Consider the following 24,507-nt stretch of genomic DNA (forward strand, 5'->3'; position numbering starts at 1 on the left):
GAATAATTTAAACTAGAAAGCACCTGATAACACAGCTTTAAAAAAAATAAATAAGGACTTCCGCCAAGATGGAGAAGTAGGTGGAGGGTCCACCTCGCCTCTGTGCACAACCAAATCTAAGAACAACTATTTTTAACAGCAGTCACAACCAAGCTATACGGAAAATCAACAATACGGAGTCCAAAGGACAACTAGATACTCGGCTGGAACGGTACAAGGAGCGAGACCAGAAGCGGAGCAGGTTAGCAAGAAAAAATTCCCGGGCGGCGGTGGCGCGGCGCGCGCAGGCGGCAACCGAGGGCTGATCGCCAGCGAGCTGGCTGCGGAGCGCATAGGGAAGAGGCGCGGTGGGTCGGTCGGTCGCGCGCAGTTACGTGCGGAGAAACCAGTGAGAAGGGAAACCCGAGCGCGGTGCAGCAGGCTCGCAAAATTAGGATCGGATAAGCAAGCCCGAGGCGTTTGTGTGTGTGACTGGATGCTCTGGGCTAGCGGAGAGGAACGAGGAACGCCATTGCTCCTTCTCTGACCCCGCCCCCACACACAGCGTCACAAACCAGCGACCTGGGTCGCCCGGTCCTGGTAAACAACTAAGGCTTCGCTCCGCTCACTTAACAGCGCGAACAGACCAAAAATGGCTCTAGAACAACTCAGAGCCCCAGAACCGATAGACCTAAGTGATGAAGAAATAGCCAGTCTTTCAGATGCACAGTTCAAAACACTGGTTATAAAGATCCTTACAGAACTGGTTGACTTTAGCCACAAATTAGAGAAACATATGGAAGCTAAATTAATTGAAATGAATGGGGATACAAAAGATTCCAATAAAAATGGAAAGAAAATTGGGACTCAAATCAAGGGAGAGAACCAGACGGAAGAAAAAAATGATAAAACAGAAAGGAATGAAGAAATAAGAATTCAGAAAAATGAGGAGAAGATTAGGAACCTCCAGGACATCTTTAAACGTTCCAACATCCGAATTATAGGGGTACCAGAAGGGGGAAAGGCACAACCACCAGTTGAAAAATTATTTGAACAAATAATAAAGGAGAATTTCCCCAAGATGGCAAAGGAAATAGACTTCCGAGAAATCCAGGAAGCTCAGAGAGTCCCAAAGAAGTTGGACCCAAGAAGGAACACACCAAGGCACATCATAATTACATTAGCCAAGATTAAAATGAAGGAGAGAATCCTAGAAGCAGCAAGAGCTAAGGGGACAGTCACCTACAAAGGAGTTCCCATCAGACTGTCAGCTGATTTCTCAAAAGAGACCTTACAGGCAAGAAGGGGCTGGACAGAGGTATTCCAAGTCATGAAATCCAAAGACCTACAACCAAGATTGCTCTACCCAGCAAAACTTTCATTTAGAATGGAAGGACAGATAAAGTGCTTCTCAGATAAGACCAAATTCAAGGAGTTCATCATCACCAAGCCCTTACTATATGAAATGTTAAAGGGACTTACCTAAGAAAAAGAAGATAAAAAAGATGAACAGTGAAAGGACAGCAAACTCACAGTTATTAAGAACCACACCTAAAACAAAAGCAAACTAAGAGGATAGCTAGATCAGGAGCAGAACCATAGAAATGAAGATCACATGGAGGGTTAGCAATAGGGGGAGTGGGAGGAGGGGAAGGGGGAGAAGGTACAGAAAATAAGTAGTACAGACAGTAGATAGAAAATAGATAGGGGGGGAGGGTAAGAATAGTAGGGGAAATACAGAATCTAAAGAATTTGAGACACATGTTCATGAACTAAAGGGGGAAATGGTGGGGGAGGGGTATGCAGGGTGGAGGGGAGGGGGGAATAGAGCAAATGTAATGGCATAATCAATAAAAAAATAATAATAATAAAAAAATAAATAAATAAAGGCAAAGTTAACAGATTTACAAGGAGGTGTTGACAGATTCATTATCACAATAGGTATATTAACATATATCCCTATTTGTTATTTGACAGTTTAAACAGATCAAAAAAAGGCATGAAATATATAGAACATTTTGAACAGTACAATTACTAGGCTAGCCTGATAGAAATAGATTGAAAACCGTTCCAGAAAATGGAGAATAAACATTTTCAAGCACACATGTAACATTTACAAAAAAATGACCAAATGCCAGACCATAAAGTTAGCCCCACAAATCTCTAAATGCAATTCAGTTAGAAATCAGTTACAGAAAGATAATTAAAGGGAAATATATATATATTTGGGAAAATTTTAAATGCACTTATCTTTTGGCTCAAAGAGAAAAATCATGTAAAAGTTAAAAAATACTCGGAAAGCAACAGGTATGAGAGCACTGTATCGGAACCGTGGGGTGCAGATAAGGGAGTCATCTGAAGGAGAGGTGGTGCTCACTGCTATAGGGGGAGGAGGAAATAAGGCTCAAAATAATGATCTAAGCTGTTAGAAAAACAACAGATTAAACCAAAAGAAAATGAAAGGAAATAATAGAAGAAATTACCAACATAGAAAAATATTCAGTAGAGAAAATCAATAAAGCCAGAAGTTAGCAATTTGAAAATACTAGTAAAATAGACTAACTTCAGGCAAGAGTAACCAAGAACAAAAAATGGAATGTACGATAATATTGAAAATAATAAAGGAACCATATCTAAATAGCTAAATGCCAATAAATATGAAAAATGAAATGCATAGATTCCTAGAGAAATGCAATTTACCGAAACTGACTAAAGAAGAAATAGAGTCTGAGAATCCTGTACAAACCTAAAACTGATAAAAAAAAAATGAAGTCTTTACTTCTTAAAATGAATCCTATAACCATCAAAGAATTTGAATCATCTTAAACTTTCCACAAAGCGAGCACCAGATTCAGATGGCTTTGCCAGTGAGTGGACAGAAGAATGGGTAATTAAACTGTGGTGGTCATACCACGGACTGCAACACAGCAGTGGAAATGAACAAACCATGGCTGCCTGCATCCACGTGACTTGTTCACAAACAATGTTGAGTGAAGAAGGAAGAAGCGGTCACCAAAGAATTCATACACTATGATTCCATTTATATAGCAGTCATGAATAGACCAAATAATAAATACATAAAAATATAGAAAGCTCAGTGGTTTGAGCATAGGCCTGCGAACCACACGACCCTGGTTCGATTTCCAGTCAGGGCACATGCCTGGGTTGCAGGCCGGTTCCCGGCAGGGGACTCACGAGAGGCAACCACACATTGATGTTTCTCTCCTTCTTGCCTTCCCTTCCTCTCTAAAGATAAATAAATAAAATATTTTAAAAATATATAGAGAAATGGATGTGTAATTACAAAGAAAAGCAAGAAAATAATTAGCATAAAATTTAGATAGCGTTTACCTGGAATTGGGGATGGAATCTGGGAGGAACATTCAGAGGGGCTTCTGAAGGACTAGAAATAAATACCCTAGTTCATGATATGAGTGTTGGACACACAAGTGTTCTTTTTATCATCACTCTTTATTTTCACACCTGGGTATAGACCCTGGAGAAATTCTTGCATTTTCCAAAGACATTTATATATCCTTTTGTATATATGATATCTCCTTCAATGTAAAGGTTATTTATTCTATGCAGATGACAAAAAAGAATGAGGTAGATATATAGACATATATACCGACATGGGGAAAATATCCAATGTGTATTCAGTGACAAGCATGTTAAAGAACTCGACAGTGTAACTCCATTTTAATAAAAATATTAATGTGTCCATTGAAATTAAAATAAACAATTTACCCTCAAGTGTGAACCTGGTTATCTCTAGGATGGTTTCCATTTCACAATTATACAGTTCTGTGTTTTTGTTTGGGAAAAAAACAGTTTCAAATAGAGGAATATTTATTTTAGAAAGAGGGACTTTGTCTCCCTTTTGCAAGCTGTGAAGAGTTCCCTACAACCCTTCAATCCTGTAAATGAGGATTTGTGAGGATAAGCTCAAAATGGGAAGGGCTTCTGGACTCAGGTACCCTGGTCGGGTAGAGTGTGAGTGGGACTTGGTCAGTCCTCCAGCTCACCAGCCTTTCCTAACCCCAGAGCAGACCTGCCTGTTCCCTGCTGCTCTCCACCCCAGCTCGGGAGGGTGACTGAGGTCTTGGCCAGCTGCCTTCCAGCCTTGAACCATTGTTCCGGGTTCGCAGCTGACGGAGCATCTGGCAGTAAAGCCAGGGCAAACATCATCCTGACTTCCAGAGTGAACACCTATGGACTGAGAGAAGACATTGTGGGGTCCTAGCAGGTGCCCCGGTACATAGTAGGGCACAAAGTAGAGAAAAGCCTGATAGGGGGTAAGGAAAGCCTAGGAGATCTTGTTCTGGGCCAGCCATTGAATCTCCCCATAGTCCCCGAATTTTCTATTGCGGTGGTGAGCTCTTTCTTGGGCTCTGAAAGGCATGGAGAAGAGGGTGTTCTGTGGCCCGAAGGAGTGTTCAGCTCACGGGGAAGCAGTTTCCAGGCTTCGTATATGTTGTGCCCTCAGCTTGTCCTGTCTAGCTTCTATTAATTCTTCAGATTTCAAGTTATAGACCATTTCCTCTGGGGTTTTTAAAGATTTTATTTATTCATTTCTAGACAGAGGGGAAGGGTGGGGGAAAGGATGGAAGAGAAGCATCGCTGTGTGAGAGACATCGATTGATTGCTTCTCACATGCAGGGCCAGGCCCTGACCAGTGGTCGGACCGAGGACCCTTTGCTGGATGACACCCGACCACACCAGTCAGAAGGAGACCACTTCTTCTTGGTAGGCTCCCCAACTCCCACCACCCCGCTTCCACTGCCCTCCAAGCAGGGCTTAGAGGCCTCTCTCTGCTCACACAGCCTGCCCGACCCCACTCCAGCAAGTTGCTTGTTTGTCCTTCCCACTGGGGTTTTCACTTCCCAAGGTCAGGGACCATGATTGTCTTAACTACTGAATCTCTAGTACTTATCAAAACAGAAGCTGTTTGGTAAGTGGATGAATATAATGAAAAAAAAATAGCAAAGAGGGCAAGTGACAGAGAATCCCTCCGCTGGGCTGGAGTGTGGTTCTCAGGAGACTGGGGCAGAGCCTCCGAAGGCAAAGGAAAGCAGCCGAGAAGTTCGTCCTCCCTGCCCTCCTCCCCTCTCTTTCCCATTCTTCGGTCTTTTCGTCCCTCTCTCCCCCCCCCTCCCCGCCCCCGCTCCAAATTCCACTCAGTTTGGTATGAGATTGAGCTCCCTCTACTGGCCATACTCTAGTGCCTCGGGGAGCCATGCCCAGGTCCTCTCATTTGTTTTTTCTTCCCTCTGGAGAGGCTGTTCTACCCTCTTCTGGACTCGGGTTCTTGAGGACTGGAGCATGAAGAGAAAACAGGGCAGTCAACACACCAGAAGTTTCCTAGTTCGGAGCTCCCATCCCCACCCCCACTGGACACCAGGAGGCTTCCCTCACACCCTCACCTCATACTCAGCTCCAGCTAATTCACAGAGATGTTGATTTCTGGAGCCTTTGGCTGATACATCAGCTCTGACTGTGGAACAGAGGTCTCAAGATGAGTTTCGAATAGACAAAAAAAAAAAAAAAAAGAAAGAAAGAAAGAAAGAGAAAAGACGGAGACAGCAGAGAGAAAGGAACCCAGCGAGTGAAAGGATATAAACCCACATTGCGTCAAAGACCCAGAGTTAGAAAGCCCGCTAGAACTGTGTCTGTCCCCTGCTCTTCCCACCCCCATGGGCCCCTGCCCTAAGAAGACAGATTTCCCTCACCCCTTCAGTGTGCCTCTGTCAATACAGAGCTAGGGGGAGTGACCATATTGGCAAGGTCTTCAGGCTTAATAGAAATATTAGACTTTAGGGACAACTCCTGGCTGACAGTGCTTTCCCCACCGTCCCCTCCTCCTTGGAGGGCCCGTCATGGAGCTCACATCTTCATTCTCACTTCCACTGAACGAGTACTCAGGCTCCAGCCCCCTCTCAGGGGCGCGCCTTTCCTTCTCTGGCATCAGTTCATCGAGCCAGAGGAGTTCCTGCGGTGAGAAGACCCACTCCAGGGCCTTCCGGACCCCCACCAGGCCCAGCAACTGCGGGGACAGGAACAATGCAGTAGGAACGTTAACGACAGGCACAACTGCTCAGCGCTCCCAGCGTTCTGGGCGGTGTGCGTCATTTCACTGAGTGCTAATATATTCCTGTGGGATAGACATGATCATTATCGCCATTACACAGAGGAGGAAAGTGAGGCCCAAAAGTTTAGGAACTTCTTTGAGGTTACACGGCAGAGAGGTCGTAACCAGATGGGTCCTACCGCCAAGCCCACGGCTCGTAACTTCCTCAGTGAGTGGGAACGAGGCTAGAAGCCACCTGTGTTACCACCTCCCTAAGTAACAGAAGCAGCAGTATCGCCTTTCCCAAGGCCTTAGATTTTTTTGGTGGGGAGTGGGGCTTATATCCCGACCTGTGTTTGACCAGCCCGAACAGGCTGGGGAAGAAGTTGAACCAGGTGTTCCATCAGCCCATCTGTGGGCAACCCTTTCTTTGTTCTAGGATCCCAACGAGGCAGAGCAAGGGAAAAGGAAAGAGAGAAGAGCCTTCCTCTTATGGAGGTCTTGGCCACCCTCCCAGACTCCAAGTCTCCCAGGAACCCTCAGGATACCACCCAACCCTGAGTCACCATGATGGGAAAAATGATGGCTGCAGGTGTAGACTTGACTATCCAAAGCAGACCCAGGCAGGCAAGCTGGATGGCTGTGAAGAGGTGGACCCTGCTCAGAGGCACGTGCCTCAAGAGCAGGAGGTCTGGCTGGTGTTTTGCTGGCATCAGTAACAGCTGTACCCTCTTCGTGAACTGGGGGAACAAGAGGAGGAGGGAAGCAGGGCGTGTGGGTGGCCTGGACAGTGTCGCTGTTACCCACTGAAACTCCACAGAGGACGCCCTTGGCCCCCTCCTCGCCCAGAGTATGGCAGCAGAGTCTCTGTACCCAGCAGAAACAGGAAAAGAGGGCATGGGAGGAATTGGCAAGTGCAGGCAGGGAGTCCCAGCAGGAAAGGAAGGAGGAGGGGGTGGTGCTTCATGGTGATTTCGATGGGCTCACCTGGATGCTGCTAATCGCTGCCACCCCCATGTACAGGAAGATGCCATAGAGCACGGGCATTGGGATGAACTGGTAGGAAGAAGTGGAGAGCCAGCAAAGGAGTTTAGCTCTGCCGGCTGCCCAGGTCCCCCACGTTAGGGTCCACCCCCAGCATCCAGCATGCAGCATCTCAGCCTGCCCAGGTCTACCCCTTCCTTTCTCTCTTTGCAGGCCTGATCTCATTGAATCTTCACACCAGTCAGATGAGGTAAATTAGGTAATTGGCTCCGTTTTACAGATGAGGAAAGTGGGTTTCAGAGAGACTTAGAGACTCGCCCCTTACCTGGCTGATCTCTCCAACCTTTCCTGCCCCTTTCCTCTCTGCTTTCTCTGTCCATGCTGTCCTGACCTCTTTTCCTTCCCTCAACGTGCCCAAGTTTACTTCTACCCCTTGCAAGGCCTTTTCCTTTGCTGCTTTCCACCACCTAAAATGCCCGGCCCTCCTTCTCACCATTCACACTTCTCACTGCTCAATCTTCGGACCCCGGACAGGCCTTCCCTGGTCATCTAAAGTGGACACCTGGTGCTCCCAACCGCCTGACTCTCCTTTACTCCTCCTGTAACTGTTCACTCTCTGAAATTACCCTATTTTGTTGGGGGGGTTTTAATTTTTTTAAGTCTGTCTCCCCTCACCAGACTGCAAGAAGTGGATGGTCTCTTTTAATGGCTACTACCAGCCCAGTCCTGGGCAGTGCCTGGCGGATGCACTGAGCTCAGTAAGGATCTGCCGAATGAGAGTCGCCCAGTTAGCAAGCCGCCGATCAGGTCCATCCGGCTCTTTCCACCACTCCACTCTCACCCAGGCCCCGTGACCTTTCCCTCCCCTCACCTCTGTGCTCCTGCCAGTGACTCTTGTGTGCCATCCCCACGCCCTCTGAGATGGGAGGTCAGCTGCCAGCTTGCCGCACCTCTCTGCTGTTGCTCATTATGTAATTTTGTTCGTGCATGTGTGTTGCTGACAGAGGCTTGGCTCTACATTCCTTTTCAGTGCTCCCCGCCCCCTTCTCCAGGTGCCTAGCAGAGCCTTGCACACAGCAGGTGTTCTATAAACACCTGGTGAGGGAGAAGTGGCAGGCTTTTACCTCAGAGTTTTTCTGGGGTGTGATGATCACGCCCTGAGTCTAAGGCTTGTTGGGAGGCTGGAGCAAGGGCAGTGCTTGACCCCTGGGTGGGCGGGGCGGGGCAGGGCATGCCTGCACCCTGTCCACTGGGGAGAAAGCCCACTGGGAAAGAGTTTGGGTTCTCAGGTCTGAGAAATGCTCCCTCGGTGATCTCTGCAAGCTACTTCTTTAATCTTCAGGCTCCTCATTTGTAAAGGACATATGCATCACATGAACACGAGGACTGAATGAGGCCAGGTATGGAGAAACTGAACATGCAGTAAGTGTTCAGCCAGGGTCGGTTCTTGCACTTATTATTGCTACCCTGCCCCTGCTGCCAGCCTGCCTAACAAAGGTACCTTCAGTATAGGTGCCAGGAAGATGGAGACTCCTGTGAGGATGAACACCACCAGGCCTGTCAGCCTCTGCTCCCTGCGGGGAGATGGGAAGTTAGCCAGGGCCTGGGAGAGCCCCTGGGGCACCCAGGCTGAAGACCCAAGCCAGACACCACTACAGACCTCGGTGGCCTCAGCTTGGTGTGAGAAACCGGTGGAGGTACAGGGGCAGGGTACTTCAATAGGAGGGTCCCGGGCCTCTCCGTCAATTCACAAGGTCATAGTTGCTCTTTGTTTTTATTTTTATTTTTTTTATTTTGTTGCAAAATTAGCAATTTTTGCACTGCGGTGAAGACTTTCATTTCAGTTTACAAAGTTAATGTCATATACTTTGGACAGATTGTGTTTCTAGCAGTTACAAAATTGTTTTTGTGATGGTTACTTTGTAACATCAGTGAGGCACTTCTGCACCGAGTGGGGTTAATTAGGGGGCACCTTCCCCTCTCTCAGCCCTGGCTGCTTCCAGCCATAGTTCAGCGATGCTCCTCTGAGGGCCCTCCCAGCCCCACAGCCGGAGGAGGAGAGGGACGATCTGACATGACACACTCCGAGCCCAGAACCCACCCACCCCACTGCAATGTTCACAGGGCAGTGAGAGAGCCCTCTGGGGTGACCAGCCTAGACTTTCAGCTGCCCAAATGACTCTGCCTCGTCCCCTGCTACCCCACTTTGCTGCTCACGTCTCATGCCGGCCTCCTGAATACTGCTGGCCTCACCTGATGCCCAGGAAGCTGGGCGGCTCCCCTGGAGCACAGGCCTTGCTCTCTCGCCGAAGACTGTCCATGTGGGCCAGGGAGATGACAGTGGCTGAGACATACCAGGGCAGCCCAAACGCTGATGTGAGCAGCATCAGCAGAGCCACACAGAAGAAGTCCAGGTGGAAGCCAGCTCCCTTCTGCAGGTTGTGGTGGGGCAAGGAGGATGAAGCTGGCCCAGGCTGGCCCTCGGGGGTGGGGGAGGGAAGGCCTAGAACCCACCCTGGGGCTTCTGTCCCACGGTCCAGGGGCCTAGGGTGTAACCTGGCAGGCCTTACCCGCAGTTTATACTCGGCACGGTTGAGAATGACTGCTGTGATCTGCTGGTCCATGAAGATGAGGATAGACAGCAGCAGGGCAGGCAGGGCGGCTGCCACACTTAGCCACCAAGGGTTGGTTCCAAAAGATGACACCAGCCAGTCACGCCCAGGTAGTGTGGGCTGGGGGAGGACGGTCCATGGACTGATTGGAGAGGGTCTCCCAAGAGCACCTCACTTTCACACCCCTCTCACCTCAAGCCCTCCCCACCAAGACCCTGTATGGTAGGTGGGAGAAGTGCGCGTGCATGGACAGCTGGTTCAAAGCATCCCGGCGCCTTGAAAGAGGGCGGAAGGAGGGAGACCTGCCAGGGACTCCCAAGTCAGGGTTTCTGGACTCTGCTTCTCTGGGCCCCTCCCTCCCTGCCAGGGGAGGAGGAGGTAGATGAGGCTTGCCCATACTTCTTGGTGAACAGAGCACTCCTCCCTAGGAACCCCCCTCAACTGCCAGGGTGGGGCAACTCAGGCTCAGACCTGCCTTGACCTGGGGCAGGGGCAGGGCGAGGTGTGTCTGCGTCTGCTCTGATTATAAGCGTCTGTGTGGGGGACAGGGCCCCAGTTGTAGTCTTGGGCTCTGAGTCCCTGAGGCTGCCTCAGTTGGAGTCCCTGCTGTCCTGTCCTGGACGAAGCTGGAAGGGAGGTCTCCAAATGCACAGGCAAAGTCTAGGTGCCAAATCGGTGCACTGTCATGCCCAGGGAGGGAGCTCCAGCTTTGCTGGGTCAGAGCAGGCAACCAGGGGTCAAAGAACAGAGTGAGGAGTCGTGGAATGGGTAGGGCTGTGCCCAGGCTAGGGAGAACCATGTCAATAGCTAACGCACAGTGAGTTAGCTAACATTTGGTTGTGATAAGTACTTTGTGATAAATGCTTTCCATTATTATCTGTAAACTCAGATACGGGGTAAGATATATTGTTATTTATTCTGTTCGTTTTATAGATGAATAAACTGAGGCTCAGAAGTGTGGGTTAAAGGTCACATGGATACGAAGTAGCAGAACTGGAACTCAAACCCAGGGCTGGCTGATGGGATCCCATCCTTTTTAACTCTATACATATAATCATAGCTCCTGAGCATTCTGCGCTCACTGTGTGTCTGGAGCAACATCTTATTCATCCTCACGACAACTCTGTGAGGCCATTATTGTTACTATTTCTATTTTATAAGTGAGCAAACAGAAGCTTAGAGGAGATGAAGTGTGGGATCTACGTATCTTCCTCCTCCAGGGTCCTGTCTGCTGGCCGTGCTTTCCCCTCCCCCAGCTCTCACCTTGAACTCTCTGGGCACCATGAGCTTTGGTGTGGCTAAACCCAGGAAGGCATCAAGGCCACAGCCCAGCAGGATGGCCAGGACTGAGGAGAAGTCGCTGAGTACCTTGCGTACCTAGCCACACAGTGGACACTCAGTCAGGTTCAGGCCTGCCATCACCCTAATCTGTAGCCCTTCCCATTGACATGCAGGGCCCAAGGCCAAGAGCTAGTCCTCTCCCGCAGAAAGGGAGCCGACACTTACCACAGATGGGAAGAAGCGGCTTGTCTTTACATGCTTGAGGGCCATGGCGAAGAGGAAGGAGGTAAGGAAGAGGAGGAGGGAGAAGAAGGCAATGTCTGGGACTGTGTGACAGCTGGGGCCACGAGGGTGGCCTCCCCTCTGGACACACTCAGGGGGAGGCAGCAAGGATGCGTTGACCAGGCCCAGGTCCTGTAGGGAGCAGTGGTCAGCGACGAGGTCCTGGGCAGCAGCACAAACATTCACTGACGCCCCCTGAGACACCAAGGGCCCAGGACAGGGGCTCTCCAGCCCTCACAAAGGGCTGGGCCTCAGGGGCCTATGAGGGTCTCTCTAGCTGGTGGGATGGAAAGATCCAGGAGCCACTTGTTTAGCTTCCCCCCTTTGTTTCCCAAGCCCTCCCAGAAGCAGGCTCTCACCATGCTCAAGATGTCATCTCTGTCTTCTGCTTTTGTCCTTGTCCACTGAGACTCATTTCCTAGGAAGAGGAGAGGAATTTGGGTGTGTGTCCCTCCCCTGGGAACCTTCTCCAGCCCCTCAGGAGCCTAATCTCATGGGTCCAGCTGAACGAGGAAGTTCTCGGTTCTGACTCATCCGGCTGCTCACTCGGAGCGCTACCATGCTGCCTGCTCCTCAGGACACGGCCTCCTGCCCTGGCCCCTTCGGTTTCTCTACCTGCCTGCGTCCCTGGCGCCCAGCACAGGACTGGCCGGAGCGGACGCCCAGCAGGCGTTTGCGCAGTGGATGAGCGTACACATCCACCAGGGGCAGAACTGGTCTCGTTCGCACCTGGCACAGAGCCTGGCGCTCTTGAGAGGACACGTCTTCCCCGGGCCTGGTGTTTCCTTCCCTGCGGAGGGATATGTGCAAGTGTAATGCTCTGAGCTCCTCTCCACCTGGTGAGTCGTCCAGACCCAGGGGAAGAGCAGTGACTGGTGTGATTGGTGCATTTTTTGAGAAGAAAGTGGGTGTGCCCGACCCTGCCCTGCCCCTTTATGCCCTGCTCTCTGGAGTAAGCTGCCTGGGCTCCTCTGGAGCAAGACAGTCCCTGTCCAGTGCGGCGTGCCCGGGTGGGTAACTCGGCCTCGTTTTGGTTTCATTGTTCGGAAGCCCGTTCATCCAGTAACACAACCACATTCTTCCATCAGTATTGTCAGCATTCCTCAGTCGACGTATTTTCAGCGATTTGGAATCAGAGTGGGGGAGAATTCTGAGCCCCGCCTGCCAAGCTCCCCATTTCCCTCACCCACCTCCAGGGTCTGGGTACTGGCAGAAGCAGCCGTAGGCGGCAGAGCCAGGCCTCTGGATGGGATAGGCATGCATCAAGCTCAGCATTTTCCCCACGGCATCATAGATGAAGATGAGGCTGATGAGGGCACAGAAGCCTTCCTCGGTGAATCGAGTAAAGTAGCGCACAAGCACACTGGCCTCTGTGGCCACCAGCACCAGGCAAAAGATGGCCACCCAGATGCCCACCCACAGGCGAAAGGGCAGGTAGTCCAGGCTGTAATCTCTGAGGGGTGAGAGACAGGCAGGGCTTGGCAGGGCTGTTCTGCTCCCCACCTAACCCAGGCCAGGTGCCCCTAGAGCCACACCAATCCACCCTCCCCTGTTGGCTCAGCCAGGACCAGGCTGTTGAGGGGAGGGAGTCCCACCTGCTGAAGTTGAAGAGCAGGCGTTCAAAGACCAGCACTGGCCCCGTGCTGCTGAGGATAGTGAGAGGCTGGCCCGCCATTAGGCAGAAGGCAGCTCCAGCCACTGCCGTGCCCAGGAAACTTTCCAGCACACCCTGGAAGCCCATCAGGGAGCTCTCAGCACAGGCCCCTGGTGTCCCCAGCACAGCCACCACAGGAGCCCAAGCTTCCAGGGAGCCTCCTCAGCCCACCTACAGCCCCGGCGAAGGACAAAGGGTTGGCTGGAGGAACACTCAAGCCTGTGCCTGTCCCCCTTTCACGTCCCCACCCACCTGAGCACCATCGGTGGCTTCTCCCAGCAGCCCCCCAAAAGTGATGGCATTTGTGATGGTGGCCAGATAAATGTAGAGCACAGCCGAGAAGCACTGGGGGTGCAGGGCATCCAAGAAGTCACTGGGGTACCACGAGGCCTTCCGCCGCACATCCTGGACAAGGCCCCCAAACAGCCTCCCGCCCATTGGCTGTCAATGATACAGGTTTCCACTCCCCACGCCCCTATATCCACTACTGTCCCTGAGCCCCTCTCACCGTGAGAACACACCCCTATGCTCATGGGACTCCTCCCCTCTGCCACGTCCCCGCCCAGTACCCCCACCGTTACTGCCACCCCAGCTCGCCTCACCTGCCTGTCCGCTGCAACTCCGGGCTGGGCGCGTGCTGCGGTTGGCCGTGCCTGTCCTCAGCCCGGGCCCTTCGCGGGGCAGAGGGGCCCTTGACCTCCTGCATTTGCGAGGGGAGCCTGAGGTGAAGGGGAACCCGGGTTGAGTGAGGATCCTTCACTGGTCTACACCCTCGTGGAGCCCTGCCCCCTGGTGGCTGCTCCGTGTCTTGCCGGCGGACTCCAAACTCAAGGTTAAGTCCCTGTTCCTTTCCCAGGATCCCCTCTCCTCCTCAGCAGTGGAACTGGACCCAAGACTGTGGGGAAAGAAAGATCTACATGGCATGATGACCCCATATACCTTTTGTGCTGAGAGGGCAGACATTTAGGTGGGGGAATCCGGGATGTCGGGTCCCACCGACCTGGTGGGAGCACCGTCACCTCCTCTAGGAAGGCATCCAGGGCTGCCAGAAGGTCATGAAGGTTGCTGGCCCGACGCGCTGACCACTGGAATTGCTAGGAACAGGCACAGAGTGGCAGTAAATGCATGTCTGGGTTCTTATATGCATTTTCATAGTCTCAAAAGCTAGACATACGAGTCACCTAGACAGACCAGTCACTGAAGCATTTGTTCAGTCAGGCATGCATTCCATGAGTACCCATGGGTGCCTACTGTCCCACAGCACTGTGCTAAGTAAGGGGGCTACAGTCGTAGCCAAGGAAACCTCAGTCCTCATGGTCACAGACACAAAGCCACACTCTGCCCCACAGCTGCAGTCAATCGCACACAGAGTCCACACACACCACACCTGTCCAGCTCACCAGGTCACTGAGGAGGACAGCCACTGCCCGGCCCATCTCGTGGTAGCTCCTCCCCAGTGCAGGGGGACCGAGGAGGAGGCAGAAGAATCTGAGGAAGGAACTGAGCCTCAGACAGGGTCAGAGGCTGCCGTCCCCTAGGGCGGCCTCGACTTTTGACCTACCGACCAGCCCCCGTACACACACTCATGGGCACACCCACTCTGCAGTCCTGACCCACTTCAACCCCTGAGCACCGTCCCCCACACGCCCAAGAGAACTGGACCAGACACCCCTCAATCCCATCCCCAGCCAAGGCCCTCACTGGGCTCCGGGATCCTTCACTCCCACTGGCAGCCTCACCTGCTGGGGAGGGGCACCTCTGTAAGAGACCCCAGCACCACTGGGTCCTGAAGCCGCACAAAGGCCCCTAGTGGCTGTGCCAGGAAGCCCAGCTCTCCTGCCAGCACAGCCGCAGCCTCAGCCCCTGGAGGCAGTTTCTGCCTCAGGGCATTCTGACGCTGGATGGGGGTTGGAAAAGACACAGAGGATGAGTGGGCATTTGTGGAGCTGGTGTTGGCAGGATATGGGCCGATGAGGGGTCCAGTGGGGGTCGGCCCCTGTTAATCCCTGACCTCTCTCCCAGCCCTGCCCAAGGAAAGGCCACAAACCTGTTCTTTCAGGGGGGCTTCCTCATCGTGCAAAGACTCTCTTGGATGGGCAGACCCTTTAAAAGAGGATTTCGCAGTGATTAGGAGCACAGGCTTCGGGAATGGGTCCCCCAGGGTTCCCTGACCAGCTTTGCCACTGACAAGCTGTGGAAACTGGAACACACCCTTCCCCACTCTGAGCCTCAGTTTTCTCACCACTAAAATGGGCATTATTGTGGTACCACCGCACAGGATACTTGTGAAGATTAAATGAGACACATGTGCAATGCTTTCAGCACAGTGCCTACCAAGAACACCCCTTCACAGAGCTCTGGCCATTATGATTGTAGTCCCTCCATTCTTCTCCCTGCACCGTCACCCCTGCTTCCTCCACCCATGGATCCTGAATTGAGGTCTAATCAGAGGGTAGGCCCCTTCTGATCCAGGAAAGTGCAGGGTAGACCTGGGACCCTCCCGCCCAAGGATGGTTGGTCCTGGGCCCAGGGAGGTACCTCTCACCCCAGCAGGGCCTAGTGCCTGTGGTCTGGATGAGGTGCTGGGGTCTCTGCAGCAGCAAGGACTGCAGCTGCCCTTTCAGCTCCGGGCTCAGCGACTCCACTCTGGTCACCTGCTCTGGAGAACAGAGGTGGGATCCAAGTCTTTTCCTAGAGCTCCTTATCCCTGAAATCTTTTTTCCCCTCTGCCAGGTCCCTTTCCCTCCTGAGAGTCACAGGGAATGGAGGAGCCAGTGAACTTGATTCTTCACTCTGCTTTTCCACCTTCCCCCTGGGTCAGGGATGGATAATCCCGAAGGTGGGTGTGGTGGGCTCTGGAAAATTCCAAGACTCTGGGGGGGAAATCTTAGAGAAACGGTGGCGTGGCTAGCCATGCCCTCCCTCCAAAGGCTCCCAGCGTACCCACAAGCTCCAGGAGGCTCTGAGCTGGACAGTCCAGCAGGACAAGGCCCTCGGCCAGTAGGCTGCGGAGCTTCTGCAGGCTGGGCAGCGCCAGGGTGGGTACATGGGGGGCACTCCACCGGCCCCCACCTACCTCTAGCTTCTCTTCAAACAGCACCCACCTGCAGTAGAGAGGGGTAGACAGTGCTATTTGGGGCATTTCTCCCAGGTCCAGAAGTGGGGATGCAGGGGAGCCAGGGAAGGTAAATTAATGAGGGAGACGTGGGCCCAGTGGTGCAGAGTACACCCCTCCCCACCAGAGAGTCACCCCTGGTCTTGGGTCGTGGAGAAGGCTGAGCGTCATGAAGGGCAAGGGCCTGAAATGAGGACGCAGAGAGGAACTCCTAATTGTGGGCAAGAATACCCCCTCACAGGAGGAGCTGGGGTCACGGAGGAGGCCCCAGCTGAGCAGGGGAAGGACCCTATAAAACCCCAGACCCTGGCCTGGGTTTCACTCACCTGCCTGTCTCTCTCCACTCCAGCACCTGGGGCCAGCCCAGAAGCTCATTCAGCTGAATGAAGAGCAGAGGGTCCTTGGGTGCCCCCTGTCCCTGACTGTCAGTGTCTGGGCTGGGGCCAGAGCCAGGGCCACTGTCCAGCTCTCCTGTGGCCACATTTTCATAAGCACTGTGGCCATCACACTCCTCCTGGGCCTGCAGCATCATCTGGGTGAGGCTTGCACAGCCTTTTAGCACTAGTGCAGTCCTAGCTTCTGAGGCCAGGGTCCCCGGTGTTGGCTGCATTTATAAGGTACCCCATGCAGTACAACACAAACAAAGCAAGGCCTGCTGACTCTAGAGCCAGCTGGGTCAGCTCCTCCTCTCTTGCTTTCCCCCTCTCCCACTGGTCCAAGGGTGTTTGTGAGCCCAGCCTGAACTCTCCCAGGCTCTCCAAAACACCCTAGCTGGGGCCAAAGTGTTGTGTGCATTTTCTGTGGGATCAGGTCTGACCTCACTGTGTTTTGTGTAAACAGACAGTAATAAGTGGTTGGCCTGGGTCTGAGGATTGACACCACCAGAGTATGCGGGCCCCCTACTCTGTATCAAATAAAAACAATAAACACTCGGGACTATTTGGGGTGTCACCAACACACCCTGAGGTCAGTCATTTGGACAAACAGAGACTAAAAATGACTGGGTCTGCAGAAGCCAGGCAGGGTAAGGGAAACAGCAGGCAGAGGCCCTGCCCATTAAGATGGATGAGTGACCGAACGTGGAGGCAGTTCGCGCAGAACACAATGGCTGAGTCTGGCATTCCTCTGTCAGCCTCACGGGGAAACTCCCCATGTTAACTGTGACCCTGGGGGTCTGCCCCCCTGTGAGGGTGGAGGAGCCAGCTAGGGTGTGTATTTGCATGAAGTTCCTGGAGCTCAGTGAGCAAAGGAGAATGTGGTCAATCAGCAAGTCCTGCTGACCCTGCCTTCACACTACATCCAGCCCCCAGGCGCATCGCTGCACCTCCGACACCAACCCCGACCCAAGCTGCCAGCATTTCTCACCTGGACTATTTCAATAGCTTTCTAATTTCTTCCAATAATCTCCCTATTTGCACTCTTCCTTCCTTGCCCGAAGTCCATTCTCCACACAGCAGTCATAGGGGTCCTCGTAAAAAGCCATTGAGCCACATTACTTTTGAGCTCAAAACTCACCCAATAAATTTCCATTACTCCTAGAAGAAAAATTCAAGTTTCTCATGGCCTACGAGATCTATAACCTGGCCCCAGCCCACCCTTCTGACCACAGCTCATTCGGTTCTTCCTTCGCTCTCTGCTTTCCAGCCGCGCTGGCCTTTGCTCTGCAAAGCCTGCTCCTACCTGAGGAGGGCTCAGTAGCTCTTCTCGCTGCAAGGAAAAGTTTCCCCCAGATCCCCGCATGGCTGCATCTCCAGCACCTGAGTCTTATCTCAGATGGTATCTGTTCACGGAAACCTTCCTTTTCCACCCTGAGTTTCCCTCTTAGGTTGCTCTTCATCCCATTTCTCTGTTTTATTTTGTTCCTAGCAATTTTCACTATTAGTAACTGCCATCCGTTATTTATTTGCTTATCGTTTGTAAACAAACGATAAACACACAGACACACACAGTGGAATGTACCATCCACAGAGCAGGTATTTTATTTTCACCGCCCTCAACACAAGTTCAATGGGCGCAATGGAAAGGGAGGGGGCGGGAGACGAGATGCGTTTCTCCTGGAAGCCACGCGGGGGCACTACTCCTCGCGTACCGCAGCGACAGGGCTGCGCCCTTGGGCTGAGCAGCGCAGTGAACCACAGTGAAGGACAAGGGCGGGGTCCTCGATCCTCGACCTGGCCCTGGCCCACAGCTGACTGGCTTGATGGGATGGGGTGTTGTGGGAGCACAACAAGGATGGGGAGAAAGAGCAGAGCAGGCTCATCTAAACGTGGTTCAAAATCCCCACTAGGTACCTGGGAGCCATCTCCTCCCTGAGAAATGGGACTCACGCTAACACTCCCCACCAAACCCGGTCAGGACCTGGAGAGATCTGCCCCGAGTCCAAGGAGCTCACAGGGCAAGAACTACAGGAGTGAGTCACTACATTATTACCAGTTGGGGACACAGGGTGCTGAGGGGGGAGTTGGTTTCAGTCCCAGGAGGAATAGAAACTGGTTTAGGGCCTGAGGGAGCCTGGAATCCCGTAACCACCCCCTTCAGGAATGTGCCCCACACTCAGGGGCAAGTGACTCAAGGGACTGTGAGGGGGAGAGGGGCATGGCCTCGGTATGAGTACCCCCTCACACAAACGCCCCCCCTTCCCACCCCCAGTCCTGCCAGAGTTCCGATGGTCTGCTTTTGCCCTCTCTGCAGCCCCAACCGCCCTGGCTCCCGAGACTGCCCATAGCAGAAGGCCACCAGGCCTCCACTCTCGCTGGCTCCCACTTCCACTTCCTGGGCCCCGAACGCCTGAGCTGGGTGGGTTGGTGAGAGATGCCAGGAGGAACCCGAAGGCCTTCCTGTGGGCGCCAGCGATCTCCCCCGCAGGGAAAATGTGCTGCGTGGGTGGGCAGCCGAGGGCCGGCTGGCCCTGGAGTTCTCAGACTGGGGTCTCTGCCTGGCTCAGTCAGACTTGTTGGGTGTCCTTGAGCAAAGCCCTTCCTGAGTTTTCTTATCAGCCAAAGGTGAATAATAAAAGTACATACTTTATAGGCTTTATTGAATGAAACAACGCATGTAAAATAGACCTGGCACATAGTCAACACAATAGAGGGGTTGTAATTATTATACAACTATGAAAATAGTCACTCTCAGAGTGGGGAAGAAAGAAAATATGATACCCTGAAATGCCAATTATATTTAACCATTGCATTAGGCACATTATCTTATGTAATCCTTAGAACAAGCTTTAAAAAATCTTTAATTTTTAAAAACTTTTTAAAGAAAGAGGAAGGGAAAGAGAGAGAGAGAGAAATATCAATTTGTTGTTCCACTTATTATGCATTCATTGGTTGATTTTTGCTATGTGCCCTGACTAGGGATTGAACCTGCAACCTTGGCCTGTCAGGATGGTGCTCTAACCAACTGAGCTACCCAACTGGGGTTAACTTACTTTTTAAACTATTTATTTATGTGAGTCTAATTATAGAAGAAGAAATATAGACATTACAAAAAAAAGTACAGGGAAGTCTCCAGTTGGTGCTTTTCATCTGGCCTCCCCCGTGGAAACATCGTACCTAAGGACAGACAGTACAATATCAAAACCAGGAAAATGGTATTAGCACAATTCTAGTAACTAAACTATAGGCCTTATTCAGATCTCACCAGTTGCCACATGAAGTCATTTGTATGTATGTATGTATAGATTTTTTGAGATTTTGTCACAAGTAGAGATTCACTTACAAGTTGGGTGAATTGCTCAAACTCTTGTGTATGAGGGGTTCCCACCCCTTTCACAATCAGTATTTTCTTTTTACAAATGTTGTCAACACTTGCTTACCATTCTGAAATAGAGTTCACAGAAAATATCTTCACATTTACTCTGTAAAGAAAGTCAGCATCCCAATTAATATCGAAGAGAAAATGATTAAAAATTTTGAATATACAAATACTTGATCACAACTGCTCTATGAATGTCAGCGAAATGGCCTGTTGCCTGCGTCGACGCAGACTTCCTTTGACTGTGACTGGCTACAAATACTGACTGACACAGCCATACTGTTTGGTCATTGAGCTAACACCATAATGGCCAGTCCACACTAAATTCATTCCCAGAAAACTCTGCGCAAAAACTCTTTTTTTATTTTTGTGTAAATTAGAGGTAATTCTCAGCTCAGGTAATAGTAATCACATTTTTCACCCATACGAATGGGCCTCGGCTGCCCACCCACGCAGCACATTTTCCCTGCGGGGAAGATCGCTGGCGCCCACAGGAAGGCCTTCGGGTTCCTCCTCGCATCTCCCACCAACCCGCCAGCTCAGGCTCTCGGGGCCCAAGAGGTGGAAGTGGGAGCCAGCGAGAGTGGAGGCCTGGTGGCCTTCTGCTATGGGCAGTCTCGGGAGCCAGGGCGGTTGGGGCTGCAGAGAGGGCAAAAGCAGACCATCGGAACTCTGGCAGGACTGGGGGTGGGAAGGGGGAGGCGCTGTGTGAGGGGGTACTCATACCGAGGCTGGGGGAACATTCAAAAGTGGAATGTGGGGGCAATTTTTAATGTGTGAGCAGGACAGCTTCTCCCCAGCAAATGCCTGGCTCCCCAATCAGTAACAACCAAAAGCTTACACAGAGAGTCCTAGAATGTCCTCTAGGGGTCAGTATCTCTTCCTCGGTGAACCACTGTCCTAGAACAAGCCTCAGTTAATAAAGAGAGCAAGTGGATAATGTTCAACTGTGGAACTGCAAGCTCTGTGACCGCATTCCCAAGAGGAAGTGAACCTATTCATTCTTGGTGCAGAATGTGCTGTGACCTCATTCCGGAGCTGAGCCCTGGAGAAGTTAATAACAGTCCCGATCTGTTAATACAGAGCTTTCCGTTTTGCCAAGCACTTTCTCTTTCAATTGCCACAAGAATCTTTTAGGTGATTGCTACTCTCCCCTTTCAGAGACGAAGAAGCTGAGGCACAGAGAGAAGGTCACCGTGCCCTGTAGGTCAGGCACCGCTGATTGACACAGAATTGCTTCAGTGCGATTTTCACAGTGTGACTGCAAACAGTTCGTGGTGGGTGGCACTGGCCAGTGCCTGAAACAGAACAATGGCTTCAATCCCTCATTTTGCAGAGCAGGGGCCCAAGGCTTGAAGAGGAGGTAGACTCTGTGATGGATGAGTGAGGAGTCACTCGCCCCGCCCTGCTGACAGAGAGCCGTGTGTGCTAAGGAAAAGGCCGAAGTCCTGGGACTGGAGATGTTAATTCCTCAAAGTCCCAGAAATGGGCCCCAAAATGGAGGCAGATGGCTTGGAACCCAGGCCTGAGCCAAGTACATTACTGTAAAGGTCCCTTCTCCAACATTTTCTGGGGGTGCCAGTGATTCCTGACCCTCTCAGACACTCTCCCCCCCTCACCCATTGCTGTTCTTCATCCTATTCAAACGGCTCCTGACCCCAGGCAATCAGACAAGAGAACCTGTCTACCTCCGAGTGTGGGTGAGGCATCACCTGGTACTACCTCCGGTCAGACTCCACAGGGCCGGCCTGAGCTCCACTCCAGCTGCATCCCCGGAACTGCTTGATCAGCTGCTTCAGATGGGAATAGGGAACGTGGTTGAGAGAGGCCTGCCTGGGGCAAGGAGCAGTGACCCCTTACCCTGAACTTCCACATTTGGTTAACTGGGCTCATGGCCACCTGGTAACAGAAGCATCCTCAATGGAGCTCCCCTCCCGTCCACTCTCCCTGGCCAGCAGAGCCCTGGGTCTGCTTAGGACTCACCGGATCAGAGTGGAAGGAGAAAGCAGCTGAATCCCCTTCCCCGGGGGACATGCTTCTCTCTGAGCTCTAAGCCAGGGTTGCTTTCTTGGGTGGAGTTTCCCATAATTCCTCGTGGCTTTGCAGATGCCCATCTTATGGATAATCATGGCATCTACTGGCTGAGAGGGACCACTTCAGTTCTGAGGGTGGCTGGCCCAGCGTAAAACAACCTTATTGAAATCCCCAAGGGAAGTAAGGAAGAAAGGAAAGGAAAGAAAGTAAGTAAGAAAGAGAGAAAAGCATTTGTTCTTAATAATAGCTGTCACTGAGTAAGCACCTACCGCGGGCCAGGCATCATATTCTGCTTTATACACATGATCTGATTTAATCATCACAAGGGGCCTGTAATAATAGCTACTTGTATTGTCTTCATTTTGCAGATGAGCAAACTGTAGGTCAGAGAAGCTAAAAAACATATCCAAAGTCGGAAAGCTGAAAAAAAAAAAAAAAAGCAGAGACAAACTTTGAACCCATGGCTGTCTGGCTCCCAAGAGTGTACCCATTTCACTGGCTGCCCTGCCACCCTTGCCCAACCCTCCTTCTAGCCTGTGAGGCGGGGATTCTTATCCTTACCCCCAGGACAGGTGGAGCACTGGGCCTCAGTGAGGCTGATGATGTTTCTGTTGCTAGAAGCAGACAGAGGGCAGCTGTCGCCTCATCCATTTATTCAGGTAAATGTTGAGTTTAAGAGCGCAAGTCCAGGAAAAATCGAGGCTTAGATTTTTACTAACAGGGTGACCTTGGGATGGTGCTGACCTCTTTAAGCTTCAACCCTTTAAAATGGGGAGGATGGCCTCGTTGTGGGACAGTTGGGAGGATCACACCAGGATGATGCACGTGAAGTGTCTTTACTCAAAGCTCCTCTGCCTATGACTTAGAGGATCAAACTCTGTTCAGATGCTTGATGCATCGTCAAGGGTGGTTAACTGTGCAGACCAGTGCTTCTGACCCTGGCTGGTGAAGAATGACATGCCAGAAGTGTAAATGCTTGGGCCCCACCACAGCAGATTGTGAATTAGAATTGGGCTGGGCCTTAGCCCTTTTTATCTTTAATACATTCCCAAATGATTCCGATGCATAGCCACGTTTGGGGGAACAATCTACTAGTGTAGACATCTCAGCCACAGTGGGGAAGAGGCTCAGATAGATTCCTCTCTAAGTCCCTTCCCTACCTTTCTTGTCACTACCAGCAGCCCTTTTACACAGCTCCTCCCCACTAGCTTGTGAGTGTTCTCCCCAAATCAAGCTCTGTGTGGCTTAGCAGTGAGTCAGTGGCACTCAGAGTATTGTGGACCTGCCTCTCCAGAGGCCTGGGCACCCATCGCAGGCTGGGAAGCAGGATACCAGGGCTCCGAACCCCTTCTGACTCACTGGTGGCCCAGGGCCAGTACATCTCTCAGCTTCAATTTTCTCATGGTCAATGGGTCGTCAGAGAAATGGAGTGGCCCATTTATTTTGACTCTGCTTCCATAGAAGTGTGTCTCTGGCCCCTGACAGTCAAACAGCAGGTAGGGGAAGACGTGAAAGAAACTGCATAATTGTGCTTTCCCGCGGACACCCCATTTGATGCTCACAATGGTAAGGAATAAAATCCAGGGTCTCCCTTGGTAACATCTGTTATCTGCCTCTAGCTTTTGCTCCAATGTGATGTCATATTCCTCTTTTCCTTTCTGGTCTCTTTTTTGTTTCTTGAACGTTCCACACTTGTTCCCACATCAGAGCTTTTGCACTATTTGCATAGCTTGGACCACTTTCGCCACGGACGACCACAAGGACGGTTCCTTCTTATTCGTGCTTACATGTTGCCTGCTCAGAGATGCCTTTGTTCATCAGTCACCAAATCTAAATCATCATCCCAGGCACTGGGGTACATCGTTTTATAGTACATCATTGTGTTTTAACTTTTATCTCGGCTCCGTCATCATAGCACCTATTTTTCCTTTTTTGTGGACCTTGTCCTGCCTGTGTCCCCCACTGTGGAATGTGGTAAGCTCCGTGAAGGCACATCCTTGGCTGTCCAGTTTATTGCCGTGTCCCTAGTGGCTGAAAAGTGTTCAGTGGATGTTCATGGAATAAATGAGTTAATGAATTTGCCCCAGCGGTAACTGCAATTTCTTTTTTGGTTAGGAGACACTAAGTGTTCTGAGAGGGGAAGTGACTGTCCACATACGTTTCGGGCCTTTTGCCTTCTTCCCCAGGCCCTTCCCGTAAGAACTGGCTGACACACAAACCTAGCTGGGGTGAGGCTTCCAGGTGTGACGAAAGCTTGGAGTTGCCCCGTGAATGGGACTAAGGCTGATGTGGGGGTGAGAAGGCGGAAGAGCACGCGAAGGGAACGGCAGGCTGGGACAGGACAGCAGGGTGTGAACTTGGCCTTAGGTCGGGGAAAAAGGAGTGACTTGGCTGTGTGTCAAGAAGCGTTCCCCTCCACCCTCCCCTGGGGAGAGCCCTGACCCCAAGGTGGCTTTTTAGGGTGGGGGGTGGGGGGAGAAGCAGGTGACCAGGCAGTTGCTGAAGGAGAACAAAGTTGTGGCCTGGGTCCGACCGCCCACTGGAGTCCTCGGCCCGACACTGACCACCCAAAGGAATAATTCCACAGTGGCACTTGGCCAAATAGGTGACAGGTAATGTTCTGCCTGAAACCAGGCAAACTACAGCATGGAACCTCAAGCCCGTGGGGGAAAGGGAGGAAAGAGGCCTGCAAGGGAATAGAGTGGGCAAGGTAGAATGCTTTGTGATGGTGATGATGAAGATG

At 51.6% G+C, this 24,507-nt stretch overlaps 1 protein-coding gene across 10 annotated transcripts; it reads right to left on the reverse strand.

Moving 5' to 3' along the window:
* Positions 1-3,042: 3,042 nt before the first annotated feature.
* On the reverse strand, positions 3,043-16,599 carry SLC4A9 (solute carrier family 4 member 9). 10 transcript variants are annotated; one of them, XR_008391855.1, is made up of 23 exons: positions 16,301-16,599; positions 15,803-15,963; positions 15,405-15,518; positions 14,907-14,962; positions 14,599-14,756; positions 14,260-14,347; positions 13,799-13,953; positions 13,462-13,578; positions 13,112-13,286; positions 12,801-12,934; positions 12,396-12,658; positions 11,565-11,623; positions 11,149-11,367; positions 10,906-11,019; positions 9,601-9,762; positions 9,284-9,462; positions 8,532-8,604; positions 7,034-7,102; positions 6,613-6,786; positions 5,867-6,022; positions 5,403-5,473; positions 3,331-5,294; positions 3,046-3,225 (listed from the first exon to the last, which is right to left on the reverse strand). XR_008391855.1 is itself a non-coding variant. In XM_037147686.2 (22 exons), exons 1-21 carry the CDS (start codon positions 16,582-16,584, stop codon positions 5,420-5,422), a joined length of 2,964 nt encoding a protein of 987 aa, XP_037003581.2. In that variant the 5' UTR covers positions 16,585-16,599; the 3' UTR covers positions 3,045-5,294; positions 5,403-5,419. The 10 variants fall into 10 exon arrangements, 8 of the variants coding, with proteins under 8 accessions (XP_037003584.2, XP_037003590.2, XP_037003588.2 ...); XR_005082863.2 differs by having other exon boundaries at positions 3,043-5,294; positions 5,928-6,022; XM_037147686.2 differs by having other exon boundaries at positions 3,045-5,294.
* Between the last annotated feature and the right edge of the window lie 7,908 nt (positions 16,600-24,507).

This window comes from Artibeus jamaicensis, unplaced genomic scaffold, assembly GCF_021234435.1.
Source record: "Artibeus jamaicensis isolate MK-2021 breed Jamaican fruit bat unplaced genomic scaffold, CSHL_Jam_final contig_456, whole genome shotgun sequence".
NCBI classification, from domain to species: domain Eukaryota; kingdom Metazoa; phylum Chordata; class Mammalia; order Chiroptera; family Phyllostomidae; genus Artibeus; species Artibeus jamaicensis.

What these genes read in the sequence shown, in the direction of transcription:
- SLC4A9 (XM_037147686.2), bottom strand. Translation starts at nt 16,584, where the DNA reads ATGCAGCCAACACCGGGGACCCTGGCCTCAGAAGCTAGGACTGCACTA. An exon ending in AGGCACTAGGCCCTGCTGGG is followed by an intron (nt 14,963 to 15,404) that starts GTGAGAGGTACC and finishes CCTCTTTTAAAG; the next exon opens with GGTCTGCCCATCCAAGAGAG. An exon ending in AAGCCACCGATGGTGCTCAG is followed by an intron (nt 12,935 to 13,111) that starts GTGGGTGGGGAC and finishes ATGGGCTTCCAG; the next exon opens with GGTGTGCTGGAAAGTTTCCT.